This window comes from Watersipora subatra, chromosome 8 (genome assembly GCF_963576615.1).
Source record: "Watersipora subatra chromosome 8, tzWatSuba1.1, whole genome shotgun sequence".
Lineage (NCBI taxonomy): Eukaryota > Metazoa > Bryozoa > Gymnolaemata > Cheilostomatida > Watersiporidae > Watersipora > Watersipora subatra.
The window spans coordinates 18,989,257-19,013,733 of NC_088715.1; the positions used below are offsets into that span (position 1 = coordinate 18,989,257).

The 24,477-nt window shown below is 37.9% G+C and overlaps 1 protein-coding gene across 1 annotated transcript; it reads left to right on the forward strand.

Moving 5' to 3' along the window:
• The first annotated feature begins 4,640 nt into the window (after positions 1-4,640).
• LOC137402351 (uncharacterized) lies at positions 4,641-5,826 on the forward strand. Its single transcript, XM_068088851.1, has 2 exons — positions 4,641-5,016; positions 5,252-5,826. The coding sequence occupies exons 1-2, from the start codon at positions 4,641-4,643 to the stop codon at positions 5,824-5,826; spliced, it is 951 nt and encodes a 316-aa protein (XP_067944952.1).
• The last annotated feature ends 18,651 nt before the right edge of the window (positions 5,827-24,477 follow it).

Here is a 24,477-nt window from a genome sequence, read left to right on the forward strand (position 1 = left end):
CTGTTTGGGATTGCTGTTTAATGACTACATCTAATGTGCTTTTACATAAAAATGTGATACATGCAAATTTCAAAGATACTCACGAATAAGTAATGCGCATAATTATGTTGCTGTGCCGGCGAGTTGCAGGTGCCCATTATCCAGGTGTTGGTTAGTGGGCGCTAGCAACTGTACACATTTGAAGTCTGAGGGCTAAAGGTGTGCGCACACTCTACACTGTGTGCACACTCTTGTGTACTCTAGAGCCTACTGTCTTACACTAATTTTTTTGCATCGATGGAGATGATGCAAAAAGAAATTCATTTACTAAAAGCCAAAGTATTAGTCTATCTAATATCAACTAAAATTTCCTGACATATTGACAAGATATAAATATGCAATGAATCATGTTATATAATTTCAGATCAGAAAGCTCATTAGAAGCTGTGGATACTATTCCCATCCGCAACACTGGAAGTCTTTCATACAGAAAGCATAGGGCATGTAGAGCCTCCATCTACTCCCTCAACGTCAATGAGCCACATCAGTGATGCTGAATCGTGTGTCTGTACACTACCACCAAAGAAAAAAGCAAAGAAAGAGAAAGTCAAAGAAAAGTTTGAGACTGAATTTTTTTCTAGATGAGTACGCCTATAACGCAGTACGACATATGTGTGCTTGCAGCATATTTATAAAATGCTACCCTGTATAATTACATCGTACAGCGTCTACATGCAGCTCTGTGGAATTACAGGTGGGACCAGTTACAAGCTCCAAGAGTTACAGAAGTCAACGATGACTGCAGTCATTTTGGAAAGGAGGTAGCGGAGCAATGCAGAGCCATCAAAGATGAATATGAAAGGCAGCTTGTGATAAAAGACATCAGAGAAATCTTGTTCAAAGCTCGATTTGGCTCACGCGTTGGCTTACACAAGACACCAACGACACAACGCCAGAATATGCCAGTTTATGCTCTGTGCTCAAGATAATTTAAATAATTCAATAATGCAGATTTCATGCTCAAAGATTATGTTCAACATAGGAGTGTCCAGAAATAACAATTTTACATTTATTAGAGTTATTTAATGCTACTAAACATGCACATTTGCTCCCATTATAAAATTCTTTGAATTAATTGATGCAATACTTTCTTGGCTTCCAGACAATATAAAATTTACTGCTTGCAAAATAGTAGTTCCGGAGTTATGAAGTGGAACATGCGTAAATGATGGGACATCCCAAATGCCCGCGTGTAACCCTTTGTGTAGTCCAATGTATTATATTTTATGTATGGTTATGTATAGTTTAGTTCACTATTTTGTAAAATGTTTCCAGTTGAACAACAACAAATACTTCTTAGTTTTAGCGAATGTCCACACAATGCCATATATCTACATCTCACAGTTGTGAAATGATTTGCAAGTTTACTTATTTCTTTGAAAACTTCTTTCAAGGAACTCTATGATTCTAATGTTACTTGTTATGTTAGTCATGATCGACATCAGTCACATTGCTGTCAATGTCAGTCTATGGCCAATCACACTTGTGCGAGGTTATTATGGCCACGGTAGTGGTATCAACTATAGTAGTTCTAAATAATGTGTATTTATCATAAAAAATATGGGAAAAAAAATAAAATAAATATTTAAATACTTTTTACTTCGCTTTATTATGTTTAAATTCAGTGGTTAAAAATTTCGTTCAGTTTAGTTTACATGGCAGTTATTTAGGAAAAACTTCTGATATATTTTCAGCAAATCCAAAGTCAAGATCATGTGGAAAACCAAAGACATCGCCGATAATTTTTTTCGTGATCGCAACTTGCTTTTATTTTCATAATAAACTCTTCCTGGAAACAAATCTGATAATCAAAATCTACTCTGCAGTCTACCCTCAACATCAGGCTGATGTTGACTGTAGCTATACTATTAGACTGCAAAGTACATTTTGCCTTGTTACGCTAGAGTTAAACTGGCTCCATGTATTCACCGGGTACATTTGTTGCAGATTCCAATTCAGCCGCCGGTCTGGACTTGCATTATGGATGGTCAAACTGAAGCGAGATTTGTGAACTACCATCAACAGCTCTGTACTCTGTTCTGATCATTTTGAAGAGACTTGCTTTGACAGGACTGGGCAAACGATTCGCCTTATTCAGGATGGTGGGCCTAATTTCGGGCACATAATTCGTAAGGATTATGTGCCCAACTAGGCAGGATAGAGGAATTAAAAATACAGTTTTTGAGGGTTTAAAATGCGAATTGTTCTAAAGCTCGGTCGCTTTGCTCCATTGCATTAACTATTTCTTTACATCTCGTAATATTTTTATTTAAAAATAGTGATATAATTGTTGTTACTTTGCTGGCTATTATGTAAGTTTCATCTAACTCATGCTAAATATTGCGGCCATGTAGGATTAAGTGTATAATACGGCACTTGCCAAGGTTTAACATTTGAAAAAAATTCTCAAACTTTGGTCACCTAGCTAGGAAAATTCCCTGATTAGGTAATCTTATTCCCAATGGCTAAAGGAAGAAATAATTTAACAATTTATCAACATGCATGTATGCTATTCCCACTCCTCTATCGCTCGATTTTAGTGGTTAATTGCAGAATTTCCGTTGGAAAATGTGCAAGAAATGGCGATTTCATGGGTTAAAAAAGCAAAAAAGTTCACCTCTCGGTCGTTTCGCACCTTTTGCTGGTACAATATCGTAGATAAGTTTGGGAATGTTAGGCGGGGGGTTACAACGCTACTTCACCGTTTGCCCCTAACGCCATAATCCCAAAATGGAACAAAAATTTGTAAATGTATTATATCTCGTTTTGTCAGTTTCTGCCTACCCAAAAGGAGTTGTCTCCTCATTGCTGGGAAATTCAACCTTTACATTATCTAAGTCAGAACTGCATAAGAAATTGCATTGTGGTTTGGATCCGCCATCTTGTAGTTCCACTTGTAGTTCCTCACTGTTTAAAACTTTGGGAGAACTATAGTGAAGTTATCACTATTACACCGTATTAAGAGCGTCATATTGTTATAGTAATACATCAATACATTCTTTTCTTTGAGATAGCAATTTTTATTCTTGCATTATGGCAGAAGGGTTTGATGATGACTTTGACCCCATGGCAGTTATGGATCAACAAAAACTTAACTCACAAAGTAAACGCAATGTTCAAACTAAATCAAGTACACTTAAGCAGGATACAACAAGAGCTAACATGAGAAAGGAGATGCTTGAATTCTGGAAAACTCTTCCCGGAGACTCAAAAATGGAGGTGATGGACCATGAACTAAGGTCGGGTGCACCAAACCTAAGCACAGCATCTGCGTTCAGAACACCAAGGATGCAATCCGTTTCGCCATCACCGAGCAATCCGTTCATAACCCTCAGTAAAGCAAGTGTTTCTTCTCTTCCTTCTATGGCCAGTACACAGCTGCCAACCAGTGCAACTCCACTACAACCACCTTCAGTAGTCCCTACACAGCCACCTTCAATAGTCCCTGTACAGCCAGCTTTGGCACCGATAGTACTTCCTAATTTCCATGATATGGACACTTTTTCTAATGGTCCAGGGGAAAGTTGGGATAGTTTTATTGAGAGGTGGGAAATAAAGATCAGACCATATCGCTTCTCGAGCGAGCAACTGGCACTTACTCTGCCAAATAGATTTCCAGGTGCGGCTTATGCCAAGTATAAACGGGTTGTTAGGGCCAACCCTTCCCTCATGACTGATTACACACAGCTTAGAGCTAGATTAGACAACCTTTTCACTGTTCATACTAATCTCCAGGGACATGGTCTATACTCTATCCAACAAGGTCGTCGAACCGTTGGTGAATATTATGCCGAACTATCCTCACTTGCTGATACAGCGTATGGCAATGTACCAGAAGCATACCGCGACACGTTTGTCGTAGACATTTTCATTCAAGGACTTCGAGAATCCATTAAGAAGGGACTTATGTTTAAAGGTAAAATGATCCTTACTCAAGCGCTGCATGAAGCTGAAGTTGTCGAGCTTGCTGAATTACAAAATAAAGCCCCAGCCAAAATAATGTCAGTAAACGAAGTGAACTCAGTCGAACCTCTTCTGGCTCCCTTATGATGTCAGTAGTTTACTCATACATATATGTAGGGGAAACGGGGGCACATTTGGACACGGGGCACTGTGGGACAGTGTCATTATTGGGAGTTGTGTTGTGTTCTCATTCTTTAGCATGGGAAAACTTACAGGAAATTACATCATAGGGAAGCCATTTTGTTCTCATCTCCATGCTGGACCTATTTTAGACAAGGTGAGTAAAAATGTAGATTTTCACCAAAAAAGTAAATATTTGCACTCTTAACAATATTGCATTCTTAACATTTGGTCATACAAATTCTAGTGCCATTTATGAAACATTTTCCCTATGACCAAATGTTAAGAATGCTAGTCATAGTAGCTTTTTATGCAGAATTCCCCTATATATTACAAGTGTAGCCACTGTTTTTTTTTCTGGGAGATATGACACCAAAGCCAATTTACCATCAGGCGGGGCACATTGGGACAAAAGCTGGCGGGGCACTGTGGGACGCGTCCCACTGTGCTCCGTTGCGTGTCCCGCTGTGCCCCGAACATTATTTTATGTAAGCCGTGATGATAATATTGTAGGAACCATGGTTCGAAACAGAAAAACCAGCGCCAAAGGAAAGATTGCTGATTCAGTGTTTGAATTAGCTATCAAAGAAGTTATTGATGGCAAGCTAAGCCTAAGAGCCGCATCTGAAAGTTATGTCATTCCGAAGTCAACCCTGGCAAGAGCGGTGACGAAGCGACGTAAGGCTGGAGAAGCTAGTGTTACATACCAACCACGTTGGAACAACAGACGTGTGTTTTCCCCTGAACACGAAGTAATGCTGGAGTCATACCTTGTTGAGGGAGCAAAACACCACGCAGGCCTCACCAAAGTCATGATGCGCCAATTCGCGTATGAATACGCAAAAAAACGAAATCTAAAATACCCAAGCTTCTGGGATAAAAACGAGAAAGCAGGTTAGTACCTAACTTATAAAAAAAACTAGTCTAATAGCCCTATCTGCTTCTTGCTATCTCTGTTCTTTAGAATGACCTGAAGAAAAGAGTGCAAAACAAACATTAAATAAAAATATTCATACCGTTTTATTTAATCTGAATGTAGCCTTATAAATATCTAGGCCTATGTGCATAGTAGGCCGTTAAATTAAGGTCTATGGTTGTTCATTGAAGAAAGCTCATTTTGTGATTTCAGGGGAGGACTGGATATACTCTTTTATGAAAAGGCATCCCAACTTGTCAGTTCGCACACCCGAAGCTACGAGTCTGGGTCGGGCCACTAGCTTTAATCGAAGTAATGTATCGGCATTTTTTGTTAACCTAGAAGCTGCACTTCTGAAGTATAAATTTGAGGCCAATCAAATTTACAATATAGATGAAACGGCTCTGACTACCGTTCACAAGCCTCCTAAAGTTATTGCACGCAAAAACTCCAAACAAGTTGGTCTCGCTACCTCTGCTGAAAGAGGTACTCTTGTAACACTTGTTGGTTCCATTAATGCTCAAGGTTCCTTTATCCCACCATTCCTCATATTCCCACGAGTCAACTTCCAGAATTCCATGCTAAATGGCACCCCACCTGGAAGCAGAGGTGCCGCTCATGTATCTGGTTGGATGAATCAGGAGATATTTCTACAATGGCTGGAGCACTTTGCTAAGCATGCTAAATGTTCTCATCAGCATCCCGTGCTGCTACTCATTGACAATCATACAAGCCATGTATCTATTTCAGCCATAAATCCGCTAAAGAAAAAGGCATCATTTTACTAACGTTCCCTCCCCATTGTAGTCACAAGCTACAGCCTTTAGACCGCACCGTTTATGGTCCCCTAAAGCGCTACTACAATGGCAGCTGTACGCGCTGGATGTTGAATAATCCTGCCCGGACAATATCCATACATGAGATCGGCGCCTTACTCGGTGAGAGCTTCAACAGGGCATTTACATCATCGAATATCTTATCCGGTTTTCGTGTGTCTGGTGTCTTTCCGTATAAGCCAGACATTTTTGGTGACGACATGTATCTCGCCTCAGAAGTCACAAACCGTCCAGCTCCCGAGAACTTGGTTACACCATCTACCAGCCAGGATGATCCAATAGCAGCTCCTGCAGTGAACCCAGCACTACCAGCAGAGCCAGTCTATTCATCCCCATCAACCAGCCAAGTTGTAGCTACACCTATAGACCTTACACCATTAGAAGTACGGCCATTCCCGAAAGCCCCTCCACGACAAAACCAAAGAAAAAGGAAAACTGCAGTCACTAGTTTTGACAGACACCCCAGTAAAAGACTCGAAAGGGAATGCAACGAACAGAGGGCCAAGAAAACATCTAAAAGAGTGAAGAAGAAGATGGTTATTCAGGATGTGGAGGTCAGTGATAGCAGTGAGGATGAGCGCCAAGAGGTCGAATTGAACACTAGGCTTGAGAAAGAGGACACTAGCGAGGATGACGGAGATAATGGGGTTGTCGAAATGGACAGTGAAACGGATTCAACAGAATATAACACCGAAGATTATGTGCTTGTAAAGTTCACAGTTACTGGCAAACAGAAGCTTGTAAAGCACTATGTTGGAATCATCGTCGAGATGGAGAGTTCTGATATGACATTAAGTGTGTCGTTCTTCAAAACTGTTCCTGGTGCCAAGCCTACATTTGTTAAATCAGAGCCAGAAGACTTAGCACTAGTCGACCACAGTGACATTCTATTAAAGCTTCCATCACCGAATATCACTGGTGGAACAAGCAGACTCTCAGAGAGAATGGCCTTCCCTATTAGTTTGGCACAATATTTCTAGCTATGTGAGGATTTCCATATTTGTTTTTACCGCACTTCTCTGCTGTTTAGTTGTCTTGTCTTGGTCATGTACACCTCATCATACTGTAGTTTTGTTTGTAATGTACCATACTACTAATTACTGTTCTACACTGTTTTATATTATACAATAAACTTGACTAAAATTATTTTATGCACCATCTTTAGTGAAGACAGTAGGTAATTATATAGTCCCACAGTGCCCCGGCTGCTGTCCCAGGGTGCCCCCGATGCGGGGCACACTGGGACAGTGAACATGAGTTGGTAATTTCATTGTAAAAAATTTTTAACTATTAGCAGGGGGAAATGTTTGGATATTTATATAGACAACATGTGAGGGTATTATCACAAGAAAATTCAGCTCATCAATTAAATTATTCGATAGGTTGTCAAAAGTGTAAATTTTGTCCCAGAGTGCCCCCGTCTCCCCTATATCACAGAGATGCTTACATTCGTTCATATAAATCTTGTAGTTCCACGTTGGCATTCGCAATAGTGTATTAGGCACAATTAGTACGACCAATAATATTACGTAGCTGGCCTACGTCACATTGGTATAGCGTGAGTTATTTCTCTTAATAGGGCCAGTACTGATAACCTCCCCCGTCACAGTTCTTACACTCGTTGGTCTTCAGATGCTACATCTGACCGGGAGATTTTGAACTACTCTTTCTTTTTGGGATGAGCGCTCAACCGGCGAAGACCACTTCAACGAGACAGTGATTGTCCTACTTTTATTATCAAAATCCGTGCTTGTCACGGCAGGCTGCGTACGTCCAAGAAGGAGTGACCAGTCTGCAGTGGACGATCACTAATAGAAAGGTGAATTACTATTATAACATATTTTCATAATTAATTCTATATTTTGTCGATTCACGATTACGCCATAATGTAATAGCTACGGAATTCACGCCGTAATATTATTAAGCTTTGCTTAATAATATTATGTAATAATAATAACAGCCAACAGCTATTTCTCTCGCATGCTTAGCGAGTTATTAACTAATTGTGGTATGAAGAGAATTTAGACACTGTATGATTTCAGTTACGGATGATTGAAAACTCCTGAATTCTAACATATCAAATGTATTATTACTTTTACTGCTGCCGAGACTGTTATTTATCATCAAAATAATTTGCCCGACGATTTACATTGAAAATGCAATAGAAAACAAACCGTTGAAAAACAAAGATATTTAAAAGAACTTTTTTTTAAATGAAGAAAAAATAAGAAAAAAATTTGATTCTGCAATTTTATTAATTTATACTTGTTAATAATCCTGAAAAGAGTTTCTACACAAGTTGCGGAGTTTTAGAGCTTCGTTTAAAAATTTACACCCAAATTCTAATTGTATACATCGATTGACTAAAAATCGACTGACTCTTTATCAATCAATTGTATAAAAATTGATTGATTAAAAATAAATTGATTAAAAACAAATTTAAATAATTGTTGCAAAACTAATTATACCATTTTGTACATTATATTGTTGGCAATCGCCTGATTCGCAACCAAACTATGAAGGGTCAGATCTATGTTAAATAACTATATTTTCAAGTTTGTTTTTAAATTTAACCCTTTTATACATAACTTATGCAAACCAAGGAAACACCGAGAGAAAGCTTTGATGATTCAGCAAACAGCCTTCCAGATACCGCTGACAGACCTGCACCAAAGTCTCCACCAGCTTTTTTACTTGAAGACCACTCTTACTCAAAAAACATAGTCTAAGAGGTGTAAAGCAGAAGTTGACAGCAGCAATGAACCGTATTGCAAACTTTGATAAAAGGTTGAAAACCACACAACAGAAGTCTTGCCGCTTGAAGAAAAAGATGTCGCCCCTTCAAGAGATTGTGGCAACTTTTGAGAAAAATAACCTATTGTCTTGGAACGGTGCAGATATGCTGTCCAAGACATTTTCAGCTGTTCCAGCAGACCTGATGGAAAGAATGGTGAAAACCAAAATGACCGAAAAGATTAGGTGTGATGCCTATTAACCTGAATTGCGAGCATTTGCCCTGACCTTGCATTTTTACAGTGCGAAAGCATATAGATACGTGAGAAAGTCATTTGACTTGTCGTTGCCACATACATTAGTCATCAGAAGATGGTAAACCGGGATCAATGGAGAGCCAGGTTTTACACAAGAAGCTTTTGCTGCTCTAGAAGTGAAAGAAGCAAATAAACGAGGAGAGTGAAGTATGCATGTGACTTGAGGCTTGATGAAATGGCTATTAAGCAGCACATTGATTGGGATGAACACAAATACTATGGAGATGTAGATATCGGAGTGGGGGTTGAGGATGATAACACACCAAATGCTCGAGATGCTCTTGTCTTCATGGTTGTGGCGCTGAACAGTAACTGGAAACTGTCTATTGCGTACTTCCTAATTGATGGCATGGGCAAATTTGGTGGAGCATAGCCTGATTTTTTTTTTAAATGTTGGTGAACACTGTGTTTCGCTTACTTGCGATGGTCCACCTTGCCATTTCACCACGCTCGAGGAACTCGGAGCATCTATGGCTCCTCTCAACCTTTGTCCGCACGCCTAGTTGACAACAATCATCGTGTATATGTTCTGTTAGACATTTGTCATTTGCTAAAACTTGAAAGAAATTCTCTGGCATCAGGTCAAGTGATCACATCTCCGGGAGGACAGAAAATTTTATGGAACCTATCGCAGAGCTCAATAAGTTGCAAGAAGAACAAGGACGTTGCTTCGGGAACAAACTGAGAGCTTTACAAATACAGTGGCAAAGGCAGAAGATAGGAATAAATTTTGCGGCTCAGACAATCAGCTCAAGTGTTGCGGATGCAATGGAGTTTTGTTCAAAGGAATTGAAGCTTTCCCAGTGTAGAGGATCAGATGCCACAGTGGAATTCGTAAAAATTATCGATCGACTTTTTGATTTGAAGAATCCCGGAATCCTCTTAGTCGACACTCGAAAGCACTTCTGAAGAAGTAAAATGAATCTCAATGGCGAGACTTCATACAACACGCATCCCACTAGTTGTCCCAACTTGCACACAACAATGGGGAGCCAACGCATTGCTCACGGAAGGAAACACCTTTTATCGGGTTCATGGCTGGCATTCGTAGTATGCAAGGACTGTTTGACTCACTTGTAAAATAATAAGCTCTTAAACCAGGCATGTCCAACGAGGTCGGGCCACACCCAGCTCTCGGTTTAGGTTTTTTGGCCCCGAAAAACAGCATAATGAAATTCTTTCCACCTGTTTATCTTTGTTCCTAGGCTATAGTTAACGAACACCGCAGCTATAGGTAGTGCGCATGAAAATGCACCAAATACGTAATATTATTGAAAATTTCGAATTCCCTATCTGCTTTTTGGAAAATCCCTTACAGCTTTTATTTTTATTTAATTATTGAACATCTCAAACTGGAATCCCCAATCTGAGCTGGAGAATGTTCTGCAACTTGCTGGACGTTAGCTCAATACGTATTGCTTAGTTACAATTATGGCCACACGCAGAAAGATTGACCGCGAGGGAAGAGTATTTAATAGCAGTTGGAAATTGCAATACTTTATCAAATATCACGGGGAAAGCCAAGCAATCTGCGTCATATGCAATCAAGTAACGGCTGTGCTCAAAGAGTACAACATAAGGCAGCATTATACAACTCAGCTCTTGCACAGGTCTTATAGTCAGGTCTTATACAATACTTATACTCAGCAGCATTTTACAAGATATGCAGAGATTAGTGAAAAAAGCAACAAAATGCGGTCTCGCTATTGCTCAACTAATTGGTCAACGACAACTACCATTTCAACATGGAGAATTTGCTAAAGAAGCAAGCATTTTTTTTAATTTATGGCAGACAACAGTTGCATAAAACAACTATAGACGTACAGTTGTAGACCTTGAGAGACAGAGGCATGTTATAATATTAAATAAAAACTATTACATTTTAGTAACTATCAATTACATTAATTTTAACCTTGCTTCATTATTGTAAGGCACCGGCAGTGTTTGTGGATGAATTCTGCCCTGATGAAAAGAGCAATCTAGAAAGTGTTTCTCTGTCAAGAAACACCATTGCAACAAAAGTGAAAATCTGAGTAAGGACATTGAGAGTACAATGAGAGCCCAGATTAAGAGGTTTGTATATTTCAGCATAGCATTAGATGAGAGCACAGATCTGTCTGACACTTCTCAGCTTGCAATTATGATACGAGGCGATGATAGTGAGTTCAACGTTACTGAGGACTTCCTAACAATCAGTAGTCTTCTAGGCACAATTTGAAAAGATGTCGATGAGAATCTATTAACTCATTCGCACCCAGGCGCGACTTAACTCGCCTATTTATAACGTTGCTAAGAACCCAACGCGAGTTAACTCGCGTCTGAAATCTACTGACTCCTTGCATCGTTATTTTCAAACTATCAAAAATAGTTTCTGATTAGTTAGAAAGAAAAAATTCTGGCCAATCAGAGAAACTTTAAATTATGCCTCTATGACGTCCCTGGCAAAAGTTATAACCAAATTAGTACACCCATCTCAATATCTACCAAAACTGGAAATCACTGTGCTGACTCGAAATTCTATCGTTCGCGATAATTTTTTTTCAACTCCAGAAGTAAATATGCAGATTCAGAAGTGGTAAGACATTGAAAGACTGCATTAATTAAATTAAAACATTATTTTTAATGTTTCAAAGTGTTTATCAACATTTAATTTTGCCAAATTGAATCGTTTTGCTCAAATAAAAATGCAATCTTCAGGCTGCCAGCCGCAGTCAGACTAACGTTATCCTTCAGTTTTGATAGGATCACATTGATTCTTAGAGCTGTCTATGAATTCTGAAAAGTCAAGAACAGAGTTGTTGAACATATTTTTATTATTTGAAACATTTTCATGACGTTTTATTTGAGTTATATTGGCATATAGATTTGCTATGCTTTTGTTTGAAGGATGATACTCATGAGGAAAAGTTAGAGTTTCATGATTTTCATGTTCATGACTAACTGCAAATGTATCAATAATACTCATAACTATGAATTGTGTGTAATAAATAAGTAATTTTAGTCAAACTTTGTATATTTTGCAACTTTTATGGTGTAAATCTAACTTTGTTTCAGCAAATTGAAGTTTTTTCATAATTTGAGATTTCCTGAAACTACGTTCTTTGAGGCACGAATTTACATAAAAGAGATATGAGTTGTCTAGATTAATATAATATAATTTGAAAGAAGAGACTTGGCTGGTTCTTGTGAAATTTGAATGAGTAAATTATCTCAAGTCTGTCTCCTGTAGCAGTAATTTGAATTATGGCAACTTCCTGAAAAATTAGCGGTATCTGGGGCTAATCGCCTAGAAATTAGTTGGGTGCGAATGAGTTAAAAGAACTTGTCGAGTTCAGCCTACCACTAGAAAAGATGTCTGGCATTTGTACTGATGAAGCACATGCAATGGCAGGGAAAAACACTAGACTAATATGTCCTTTGGTCAGCTCTCACTGCTGGGATGTTCCTCTTGTGGTGTAACATTGTCTCATACATCAGCAAAGCCTAGCAGCGCAAACTCTGACAAGAAATGTTATGGGTCTGGATGTATCCACTGTTGACCTTATTCGATCATGAGCATGCAACAATTGACAATTTGAAATTATGCTTGAGGAAATTGAGGAGTCAGGTGGCTCAGCAGCGCTAAAACACTGTAAAGGTTTTACAGTCTGCTACCAGATACCAATTCTGGATCACTGATTTGGCATTTCGAGCTGATATCACAGAGCGTATGTCAGAAGTGAGCCTTCAGCTACAGAGAAAGAAACAGGACATACATCAACTCTGAAGATACATCACTGCATTCGGGACAAAGCCTGAGCTGTGAGAGCAACTCTGAGAGAATTATGCTCACTTCAAAACTCTGTCAGAGCCTCAGCAGAATGGCCAATGCATAGAGGTCAACTATGAGCAATAGGCCAACATCGTGTAAGATCTATCAGCTGAATTTGCAAAAGATTTTTTCAGCTTGCAGAAACTGGAAAAAAAATCAAGAAATTTGCCGATTCATTTTCTGTCAACCCTAGCAGGGTAGCAGCCGAGTTACAGATGGAGCTCATTGACTTGCAGGCTAACGAACGTCTTAAACAACATCATCTCAGCAATGAACTGTTTCATGAAGCCATGAGCTGTTTCATGATTTCTTTTCAACTGCCACACATCCAGCTCTACATAAACATGCTCTTTGAATGGTCAGCCTCCTCGGCTCTACCTACTTGTGTGAGCAGTTTTTCAGTCGCATGAAGCATACCAAAAGCAAATGGCTGTGAGTATTTTTTCTGGCTAAACAATAATTTTCCCTGCAAACATATGTTGGCGGTGTGTCGAAACTTCAACAGGAAGCTACCCATTCACTATATGTCACAGCCCTGGTTTTGTAACTAACTGACTATGACTAACTGTATATGTATAAATAATATTCATTACGGTGTATTGCATGTAATAAATACGTTACTTTAGTCAAACTTTGTATATTTTGCAACTTTTATGGTGCAAGTTTAACTATGTTTCAGCAAATAACAATTTTTTCAGAATCGAAATTTTTTGAAACTACCTTCTTTGAGACACAGATCTACATGAAAGGGATATGATTAATGGGTAAATCATCTCAGGCCTGTTTGGGGCTATTCGTCTGGAAATTAGTCGGGTTCAAATGAGTTAACAAATAATATTCATGTCAAAGTCAAAAAATGTCACAAATAATGCCACTTGGATACTGCATTCACAGTACTTTACAAGTTCATGGAGATGTAAATACACGCGCTATGATTGTTTTTATTTTAGATCCAAGATCTCCGAGGGAGTTTGCAGGGAGTAAGAAATGACAGCAAAAATGCTTCCTGAGGCTTTATAATACATGCAATATCTAAAAAAGCATAAAAAAATTTTGTTGCTTATAGCTGTGGGTGAACTGGCAATGAAGAGAGGTCAGGCCAGAGGACGCCACTAGCGTGCACTCCTCGCCATTGCCAGTTTGTTGGCAGCCATAGAGAACAAACTTGTTCTAGATAGGAATACTTTTACATGCAAAAAATGTTCGCCATAAATATTAGCCGGAATTGAACTGTTTCAGCTTTGTACTGTGCTCAATTTTGAGTGAATATATTGATCAAGTTAAAACATACCTGCATACATGCAACATCCAAGATTTTCAACAATGATTTTTTTAAATAACACAGACTTATATTCACATATCTACATGTATATGTGGCCCTTTTCTACTGTGTTATTCTGTTCTCATTTGTGCTAGTTGTAAGCTTTTGATGGCTTTGGTGCTGATGTAGTAGTAATTAAGTTATGCACAATATTTTCTTTTTATATCAAATTAAGTAAAATTATTCAACTTCACAATTTGTCATGATACACTCGTCCGATGACTGAAACAACCTACTTTCTATCATTGTTCCAGCAGTCCATCACCAGACATTTTGTCATTGCAGATTGACTTTTCAAACAATGTATGCTGTATAACGTTAGCAATGCCAATAGACATACATCCTGCTGAAGGTTTTGTGTGTGCTGCCCTCTGATTTTTCAGAATTGGCTACACTAAGCTTGTCGAGGTAGAGCTGCTAACAATGATGCACAACAATTGCCACGTGCATTATTTATATCAAAGCAAGAAAATACATCATCATGCCAACAGCAAGGAAATATTTTTTGGCCAACGACCCAAGAAAATTTTCTTGGTCACACATTGTTGTTGTGCTTAAATAATAAATATGTATGCAAAGTGACAAATGAATACCTACAGAATGCAGCCATGTTCAAAATCTAAATAAAGTTAGTTGTTGGAAAAGTTGGTGCTTGCAGTAAAGATAAGATAGACTAATGTCTTCTGTTGCCTTTTTACAATCTTCGTCTCACGATACGCTAACATAAATAGTTACAGTGAAATGAAATAGAATCTTCTCAAGCTCTCAGAATGGTAGCAAAGTAGGCAGTTGTTTTAATGTGCATTTTATTTGGCTGGAACATAATTGCAAATATTCAATAATTTATGTAATACCGCGTTACATACATGTGAGTGCAATTATATTACAATGTATGTAAGATATTTTTTCATATACACTGTATAAACGAATATAATTAATGATATATTTTTGAAAAAACATTTTTCTGTTTTGTGAGCATGTTACTATTTCATCTCAACACGAAAAACTACGATAAACAGCTATGTAAATATGCTATGTTATTTCGATAAAAAATCTTGCATTTTTAATTGAAGATTTGCCTAAAAAAGATGTTTATGCTTAATTTTGTTCAACAAGACAAAAAGATTACAAACTTAATTTCTCACCAATTAAACATTGGTAGTGGCTTAAAACCTCCACTGCCATTATACCTTACCAAGTTGCCTGAGGTGATGGGACATAGACCGATAGTGAACGATGTATCTAAAGAGTTGACAGCCATGGACAATAGAAAAGAGGTGAGGGTTCATACTAGTCAAGATACTAGTTAATATACTAGTTAATACTAGTCAAGTATTAAAATGATCGTGGACAGCTTTGATAAATACAAAATGTTTTAAAACTCGCATATAAATGTATAGAAAATTGGAAGAATGCTTGTATACCATTTTATGCATTAGATCTTTTTAGCGTTACTGGAAATCATTGTAAGTCATTGTAATCATGAAAAGCAAAATGGTTCTCTTGGACTACAAAGCCTGTGAAATAAAATACTGTGATCTTAAAAACTTTTTTATCATGGTATTGTGTTTTTCAGTGAACAAGATGATCAGGAACAGCCAGAGAGATCAGCAAGTGGAGACGCGGATAGGAACAGGCCATCAAACAGAGACAGACCACCAAGGACACTATTTGTTAACACAAGTGATAGTGAGCCATTCACCTCACATAAAAAAAGACCGTAGTGACTTAAAAAAACTTCATGAAGGGCTTCCGTGAGGAGCGATCTAAGCAGATGAAAGGTTATATGAAAATGATGGCCAAATAACAAGGAGATTTGTGGCGATTTTCGTCCAAATTAATCTGTCTATTTGTGTATAATCCGATCAGATGGGTAAGTTTTAAGATAATGCCGACGGTTTACAAAGACTTGGTAACATATTTAAATAGGCTTAAATGTGTTTTGTATCATTATTATACTTTAACAACTCTACAAAACGATGGTTAAATTTGTTGATGAGATTTCAAAACAAGGGTTCGTCTCATTGTTGATGAATAATTTTCGTAAGTTATGTGCACATGCATTTATCATAAACTCTCAAACTTCGCTCCCGCTCTTTTGGTCGTGGGATAACATTAATTAATCTATTGTTTTGTTTCATTGTTGGCATAGTTACTTATACAGATATATCTCATGCTGTTTGATTTACTAGTTTCCTTAACTATTAGCTTTAGCTAATAGCATTACCGCTAAACCATTACCAAAACCATTACCAAGTAGCTAATAGCATTACCAAAACTAACATTACCGCAATCAAGTTACCACAGTTACACTAATAAGCTTTGTTGTTGTAAGTTAACATGTAAATAGATAGATGACAATGATTATTTTAAAAATTGAGCCTTGTCAAACTTTTGAAAATTTATCCTGTATTAGATATTTAGTGTAGCAACAGGCAAAATGGAAAGAAACAGGCAAGCTACTTTAGGGCTGGGTTGCATCTTCCATTTTTACATTATAGACTATGGACATACGCATTTCTAAAATATTATGCAATTATATTTTGAAAATCATTCAAGTCTTTGTTCATTTTAGAGTTTGCATCGCCCTGTAAAAACTGGAAACTTGCACAGAGTATCGAGTTGTAGCTGAAGCATTTGGAGAAAGTGACGCTAACGTGCATAAATGTATGTAGGGCCTACGGCTTCTGTGAAGCAATGGCCAAGCAAAAGTTGAAGTGCATCAAGTGGTATGTGTATGAAGAAGCATTGCAACTAGCTCATAACAGGGTGAAGTATTGCTGCCCACAAGATATTGGGGCCATTGACAGGACCCATATTGCCAGCACTCCTCCTTTTGACAGATACTCAGACTTCACATGCCGCAACCGGTATCAATCAATAGTTTTGAAGGCATAATAAGTAGATCCACACTTTAAATTTAGGAATATATACTGCAATACGCCTGGTTCAGCGCATGATGCGATCGTTTTCCACCAGTCAGCTCCAGCAAGCTTTCTAGATGCTAGACTCCCAAAACATGACTCTATGATAAATGTTGCCATGTTCACACACTTTAGGGGATCCAGCTTACCTAATATCTGCACACATCATGAAAAACTACTCAAATAGAAATCTTACACCAGCGCAGGAAAGCTTCAATCTGTATCTCAGCAGTGCCTGCATGTGTGTTGAGATAGCTTATGGAAGAGTGAAATGCCATTGGAGATGCTTAGCGTAAGTTAGATGTTGCTTACACGGCAGTTGCCCTGATCATTAAAACATGCTGCATTCTTCCCAACATTATTCCCAGCTCAGGAACACTTCCAGCAGCCACCTACCATTACTGACCTAACTACTGATAAAGAAGCACGGCTATTAGCGAAGCAGTAAAGAATCATTTGTTCGCATACTACCCCTTGTGAAAAGCCTTTCACTGCTATACCATATCATTGGAACTTTTGATCCATATCTGCACACATCGCGAAAGGCTACCCAGGTAGAAATCTCGCACTGCCACAGAAAAGTTTTAATGTGTACCTCAGCAGTGCCCATATGTGTGTTGAAATAGCAATTGGGAGACTGACAAGCCGTTGGAGATGCTTAAGCAAGCGGTTAGATGATGCGTACACTCTAGTTCCTTGTTCATTACAACATGCTGCATTCTTCATAACAATTGCGAGGGTTTAAAAACTCCTGTATCTGCTGTGGCTCAGAAACATTTGCAGCAGCCAGCTATCATTGCTGACCTATCTACTGAGAAAAAAGGGGTAACTGAGAAAATGACTTGCAGTCATTTTTTGAGTTTCAGTTTGATTTCAGCTGCAATCACAAAATTTAATTATGGCATTAGACAATAAACAATATCTGGCATTTACAGAATACTTTCATTCCCAAACCAAATAAAACTGGGCAGCAATAGGAGAACAGTTTACATAAAAATGGCACTTTCCTAATGACTTGAGAGCAATAGATGGGAAACCTATAATGAAGGACTGTCTTAAATTTGGTTGTTTGCAATATTTCAATTACAGTTTCACAGCACTGTTCTACTGGCAATGTCTGATGCCAACTATCTTTTCACGTATGTGAACATTGGCAGCTTCGGAAGAGACAAGGATCCAACTATTTTCAGTCAGTAATCCTTTTTCAATGATGGAAAACATAACCTTCTCCCCAGCAAAGCCAGGGAATAAGAACGGTGTTACCCTACACGCTAGTAGGTGATGTTATATTCCCACTGAAACCCTGGGTGATGAAACCGTATCCGGGTCAGAATCTCACCCAAGAACAGGTCTATAATAACAGTCTTTCTACACTGTGATGAACTGAAAACTTGGAATGTCAGCTCGCTGGTGAATTTTCCGCAGGCCAATTGAAGAGACAGTTGACAATATTGTGCAGGGTTGCATTTGTTTGCACAATCAAGCTCAACTAAAAATGTCACATACATACTGGCAGGGCTTGCAGACAGTTTCGACAGCACTGGCGACTTAGTCCCAGGTGATTGGAGAACAGTTAAGCAGACAGCGCTAGATCTAACTCGCTTATCTAGCCCTAATTATACACATGATACAAAATCTGTAAGAGAGCAATTCAAAAGTTATTTCAGCAGTGAGGAAGGTAGCTTGAGCTGGCCAGTGGAATATGTAAATAGTTGTAGTAGGAAGTCTTATTTAAATAACAGAAAAAAACTCTTAAATTTAATCATTGTATTTTCAACTAAAATAAAATAAAACAAAGCTGGTATTTATGTTTTAAGTTGAATATTCAGAAGAGAGGTAAATGACTGCTGCGAATGTTGCTGTGCCTGATGCTGTTGTTGTTAATGCTCTTTCATTCTGATGAAGGTGGCATTAGATGAGACATGGTAAAACATGAGATTTATAGAAAAAACGAAAAATCAAGGTGCACACATGGACAACCAAAAATACTAAGCAATGGATTAGGTTGTTCAAACATCAAATATGGAAAAAAAACTTAACGTTTCTCAGAAGATTATGTCCCATGCATTCATCGGTATGCAGACTTCTTACATCTTCTTATATTTTCTTACTTCTCACTGGGAAAATGAGTCATCGTATGGGGCAGTCAATGACATAATGAGTCGAAATCCGTTTGAAGCTTTACTCTTTTCCTTAATTCCTCGCTACTTCACGGCTCACCTTTCACGGTTTCAGTACTTGGCTGTTAAAAAATGTTCGTTAAAATATTGAAAAATGCCGTTACACATTTTAGGAGATGCGGCTTAGCCCGTGTCTGCACACATTGTGAAAGGCTACCCAGGTAGAAATCTCACGCATGGCGCAGAAAAGCTTTAACGTGTACCTCAGCAGTGCCCATGCGTGTTGAGATAGCATTTGGGAGACTGAAAAGCGTTGAAGATACTTAAGCAAGCAGTTAGATGATGCATACAATGTAGTTCCCTGCTCATTACAACATACTGCATGCTTCACAACATTTGTGAGAATTTAAAAACTCCTGTATCTGCTGTGGCTCAGAAACACTTTCAGCAACCAGCTACAATCACTGACCTAACTACGGACAAGGAAACTTGGCCTATTCGCGAAGCGATAAAGAGTAATTTATTTGCAAACTACCTCGTGTGAAAATGACCTGTAATTGCCCTTATTTTATAATTGTTTTTTTTTGTATCACAATTTGGCTGTTCAAATAAACCCTTGTTTAACTGTTGCTTCAGTTAGTTTCAAAGCTCATGCATGCGTTCGAAATTCTGATTACCAGATCAATACCATACTATTGCAATTAAAAGAGAGATTCATCAACTCGTTAAAGATGGAATTTCACATTTACAACTAAACCCTTTCATAGCTTTTATTTATTTTTTATTAGACTGGCACAAAACATTTTCCTCATGATATGAGGAAATATGAGTTTAAAAGTTGTTTGACAAAGTTTGAAAACCTAGACAATTGTTTTTATTCTTTCTTTTAATTTATTTCAATTACACAAAACACCTTTTTCATGATATGTAGTTTGAAAGTTGGTAAAAAGAGCTAGAAGGCTTTAAGTGATGTCAGTCAGATCTAATTTCCCATGACCTAAGAGTAAAGTCAATTACAACTGACCGGCACCTGAGTGTGGGAAAACACACGAGAGGAGTAGGCTGCTGTTTGTCACTATTTGATGAACGGCACATCGTGAAAGGTAATAATAATGATTAATAGAGCATAAAAACTACTTAATTATGACAGAAACAGCAATTATGCCCTGCAAAATAAAATATTGTCTCAACTGTTGCGGGGCTAAAAAAGAATCTCTACAACCAGGTAAAAACTGCTGCCTTTAAACTTCTGGCTGAACAAAGCAATTAAGGACCATGTTGCAGCTGGATGAAAGCCGTCATGAGCGATTTATGGTATCCGATAAACTATACAGATGACCTTGAACCACGATGGCGTCAGCTACTCCCCGACATGAGAAATGAACAACGCATGTGTGACCAGCCTCCCAGTGAAGAAGCTATGGATTAAACCAGGCATGTAACCTAATATTCGAGAACAAAAAATTTGTATAGATTTTGGTCTGTTGAGTTACAGAAATTAGAGGAACGAAGCGTATGCCTGGCTCAGTCGGGAACAGTTATCCAAGCGGCTGATTACTGACCTCTGGAAAGCAGACATGCAGAACAATGCAGAGCTGGAATCATTGGTTGGGTTCTCTTATGATGGAATGAATTCTAGGTGAGTTCAGATTTAATAAACAAAAATGGTCTATGGCAAAGTTTTTCTAAGTACAGTTTGAATTGTTGTTCAACTGACTTTGGCTAGCTGTGATGTATCACAATGAAAACGCCAACCGCTCGTTCAAGTTTGGTCATTTGAGCAACTAGCAAAATGTCATAAGAACATACTTTAAGAGGCACAGCTATGCTAATATTGATATATATATAAAGAATAGCATTGTAATAGTATTACATAGTTATTAGTATAATAATAACATAGCATACAGCAAATTAGCACAGCATTTGCTAATATATATTTGCCAACATATATTTTGTAGATAATAATATTTAAATTAGGTATTTTTAGCCGTTAGTATCTGGCCATAGTTATTTTAAATAGCCATTCTTAGCTATTTCTTTCTGTTATAATTGCTACACTATTATGAGCTAACACTGCATGCTCATAGCTATTAATCCTTGTTTTGTAGTTTGGTGTGTCAGTATGCTCAATTTCTAACTTAATTATGCTCTTTCCTGTTCTTGCTTGATTCTGTGAACTTTGTGCAAATTGCTATACAGTAATCCCTCACTACTTCACGATTCACCTTTCACGGTTTCAGTACTTAACTTAAAAAATGTTCTTTGAAAATCGAAAAAAGATTTATTGCTGAATACAAGAACTTGTAGTGTGCAGAAAATGGGAAGTCAATCAACATCAGTAGCAAGGAGACTGAGCAAGTGGTTAGAATGTTGCTGCACATCGAACTGGTGCAAATGAGCAGCATTCGTCAATACTGTGGCGGTCAGTGACATAATAAGTCGAAATCGGTTTGAAGCTTTACTCTGTTCACTACACATTGTTGATAACATGGCCATGTCAAAAAAAGGAAAGCAGAAGAATAAACTTTGAAAGATTCGGCCAACAAACAATGATGTCTAGCTGTTTCACCTGATAGCTCCATTGATGAGATGATGGTCTCATATAATGGAAAAAGGAGCCCGATATGACAGTACGTTAAAGGGAAACCATATCCTTGGGGATTTAAGATAATTTATGGGACAGAGCGAGAATCACCATCTTACTTTATGATTTTGATGTGTATCAAAGAGGCAACAGACAACAGACTGAGCTTGGACTAAGTGCTGAAGTAGTTCTCAAACTCAATTTGAAACTAGGAGCTGAAAAGAATTACCAAGTTGTGGCAGATAGCTTCTTCACCAGCCTGCCCCTAATTGTAATCCTCAAAAAAGAACAATTTTGGATACAGGTACAGTGAGACAGAATTCGCTCAAAGGATGCCCTTCAAGTGACAAGAAAGCTTTAAAGAAGAAAAGGCAGCGGATCCTTTGACTACAGAGTTGAAGACGTTCACAATGTGGCAGCGGTCAGATGGTACGATAACAGTGCAGTCACTTTTTTATCCACCAAGGCTGCTTTCGAATCCATTCGAGAGGCTAATCGCTGAGATAAAAAAACAAAAGCAGCAGGTAACAATTGCCGCGCCAGCTTTGATTAGCAATTATAAGTCACAGGGGCGGGATTGACCTGCTAAACTCATACTTGGTCAAGTATCGATTTCTAATGCAATCTACATGTGGGAGATGGCACACTTACCTACATGTATTTTAACAGTATATCATGATTGGTGAGGTCAACGTTTGCTGTTGTATCATCACTAGTGCCAAGCATTGGAACTGCCTGCAAAGGAAGTGCTAACTAGACAGAAATTTCAGGCAATTCTGGCTAGCAGCGTAACGCAAGTCAAAGCCGTCAAAAGAGGTGGATGGTCAGCATCTGCTCAAGCCAGGTAGTCAGCCCAAAGCGTCCAAGAGTTGGGCCTTTTGCTAACGTGCGAAGGGAGTTTTGAGCACTGGCCAGAGTCAATTGGCGAAAGGAGGTGCAAGCATTGCATAGACGGCAAGATCACTGTACAGTACCAGAACTGCAACGTATGAGTCTGTCTAAACAAAAACAGGATTTTCTTCCGGGCATGTCATCTATAATTTTTTATTACATGTGCATATATTACTTAGCATTATTATTGGATTATCCCTTTATTGTGATCATTGTAATGTACATCTTCGTTCACAGGAGAGCTGGTTTTCTTTTATTTGGTTGTGTATTCAGGCATTGAAAATTATTACTTTTGTAAAAGCTATTATATTATTTTATGGTATTAATATAACTTTTTTCAGTAAGTATTCATATGGAAAATATTTATAAATTATAAATTGAGTTTATCCTGCACATCTGGTTAGTTGTATCCATTACACAATGTGGCAAACTTGGCACATCAAAAAATGCACCAAAATTAACTCGGTTCTTAAAATGACATGCAATATGGTTAAAGGACATCTGAATAGCCTTGAAAGCAAACAGAAAAAGTTGTGGAATTATTTCTAGGTCTGAGTACCACAGGGTACAAAACTATGTATATTTTGTAGGGGACATTAATATAGAAATCAGTATTTCTAGCTATTGGAAAATGGTCATAATTATGTTCTATAACTAGTCTTAGCTATTTTTTTCTATTAGAATTGTTGCCTTATTGTGAGCTAACATTGCACACTCATAGCTATTCATCATTGTTTTGTAGTTTGGTGTGTCTGTATGCTGAATTTCTACTTAATTCCGTTCTTTCCTGTTCTTACTTGTTGAACTTGTGTGTACACTTTGTACACGACTTACTATAAAGTAACTCCTTACTACTTCACGACTCACCTTTCACAATTTCAGTACTTGGGCGGTCATAAAATGTTCGTTGGAAAATTAAAGAAAATTAATTACAAAAACATTACAAAAAGTTAAACACAAAAACTCACATACACAAATTACATGAATCTCTCTCATACTCTGATATAGTGAGATTCCTCCATAAGCATCAATGTGCTAGCAGCAAGTGAAAATCTTAACCAGAGGGTAGCACATATCAATTTACTTATAAGTCTATGACCAAGTTTACAGTAATTTTATCTCTCGAACAATACATTATTCTAAAACCCATTAAAAATCAATGTTTGGATGTGAAGTGATGCAAAATTTGGCTGTGTATGTCCTGAATATATGTCAATGAAGAGAGAAAGGTTTAAATGGTGGGGATCTGTTAGGGGAAAGTGATGTAAAGAAAGGTCATGTCGACAGTAGGGACACTGGGTTAATGTTGATATTTTTTCATCTCGGTATGCTTGCTATCTGAGATTCAATTTGCTGCTGCAGACATTTGTAAGTTGGGCAGCGAAAACATGCTAACATTTACAACTGACAAGCTTCAGCTTGATGAACTAACGTTTCCAACTAATGACCACAGAGTTGTTGGAGAGAAATGGTGAGGCACAAAAGAAGTACATATAGTTGTACTTGGTAATTATCACAGCAAAAGTTTGTTCAACAAAGATTTTTGGGCTATTCAGTTACTGAGTTAACTTTCTTATAATGTATGAAATCACTATTTACTGATTACGCCTGTGTGAACTGTGACTTTATTGATCATGAAGTTCATTTCTGGCATAATACCCATATTTATGATTTTTCAACCCGCAGTCCGATTAGCCTTCACATTTCTTGCAGACAGTTGGAGACAACTTGCGACGCTATTATATATTAACTCGTATTCCTTGCGGTGCACAAACCACAAATCTAATTAAATGACCATAAAAATATTAAAGCTTGGAAAAATGGCTAGGCATTAAATAAGCGGTTGTAATTAATAATTATCTCAGTGAAGACCACGGTGAAAAAGAAGTTAATGAGAGGAGT

Excerpts from the sequence above, each read along its gene's own strand:
- LOC137402351 (XM_068088851.1), top strand. The coding sequence starts at position 4,641 with ATGGTTCGAAACAGAAAAACCAGCGCCAAAGGAAAGATTGCTGATTCA. Across the intron at positions 5,017-5,251 it reads GGATAAAAACGAGAAAGCAG|GGGAGGACTGGATATACTCT; the intron begins GTTAGTACCTAA and ends TTGTGATTTCAG.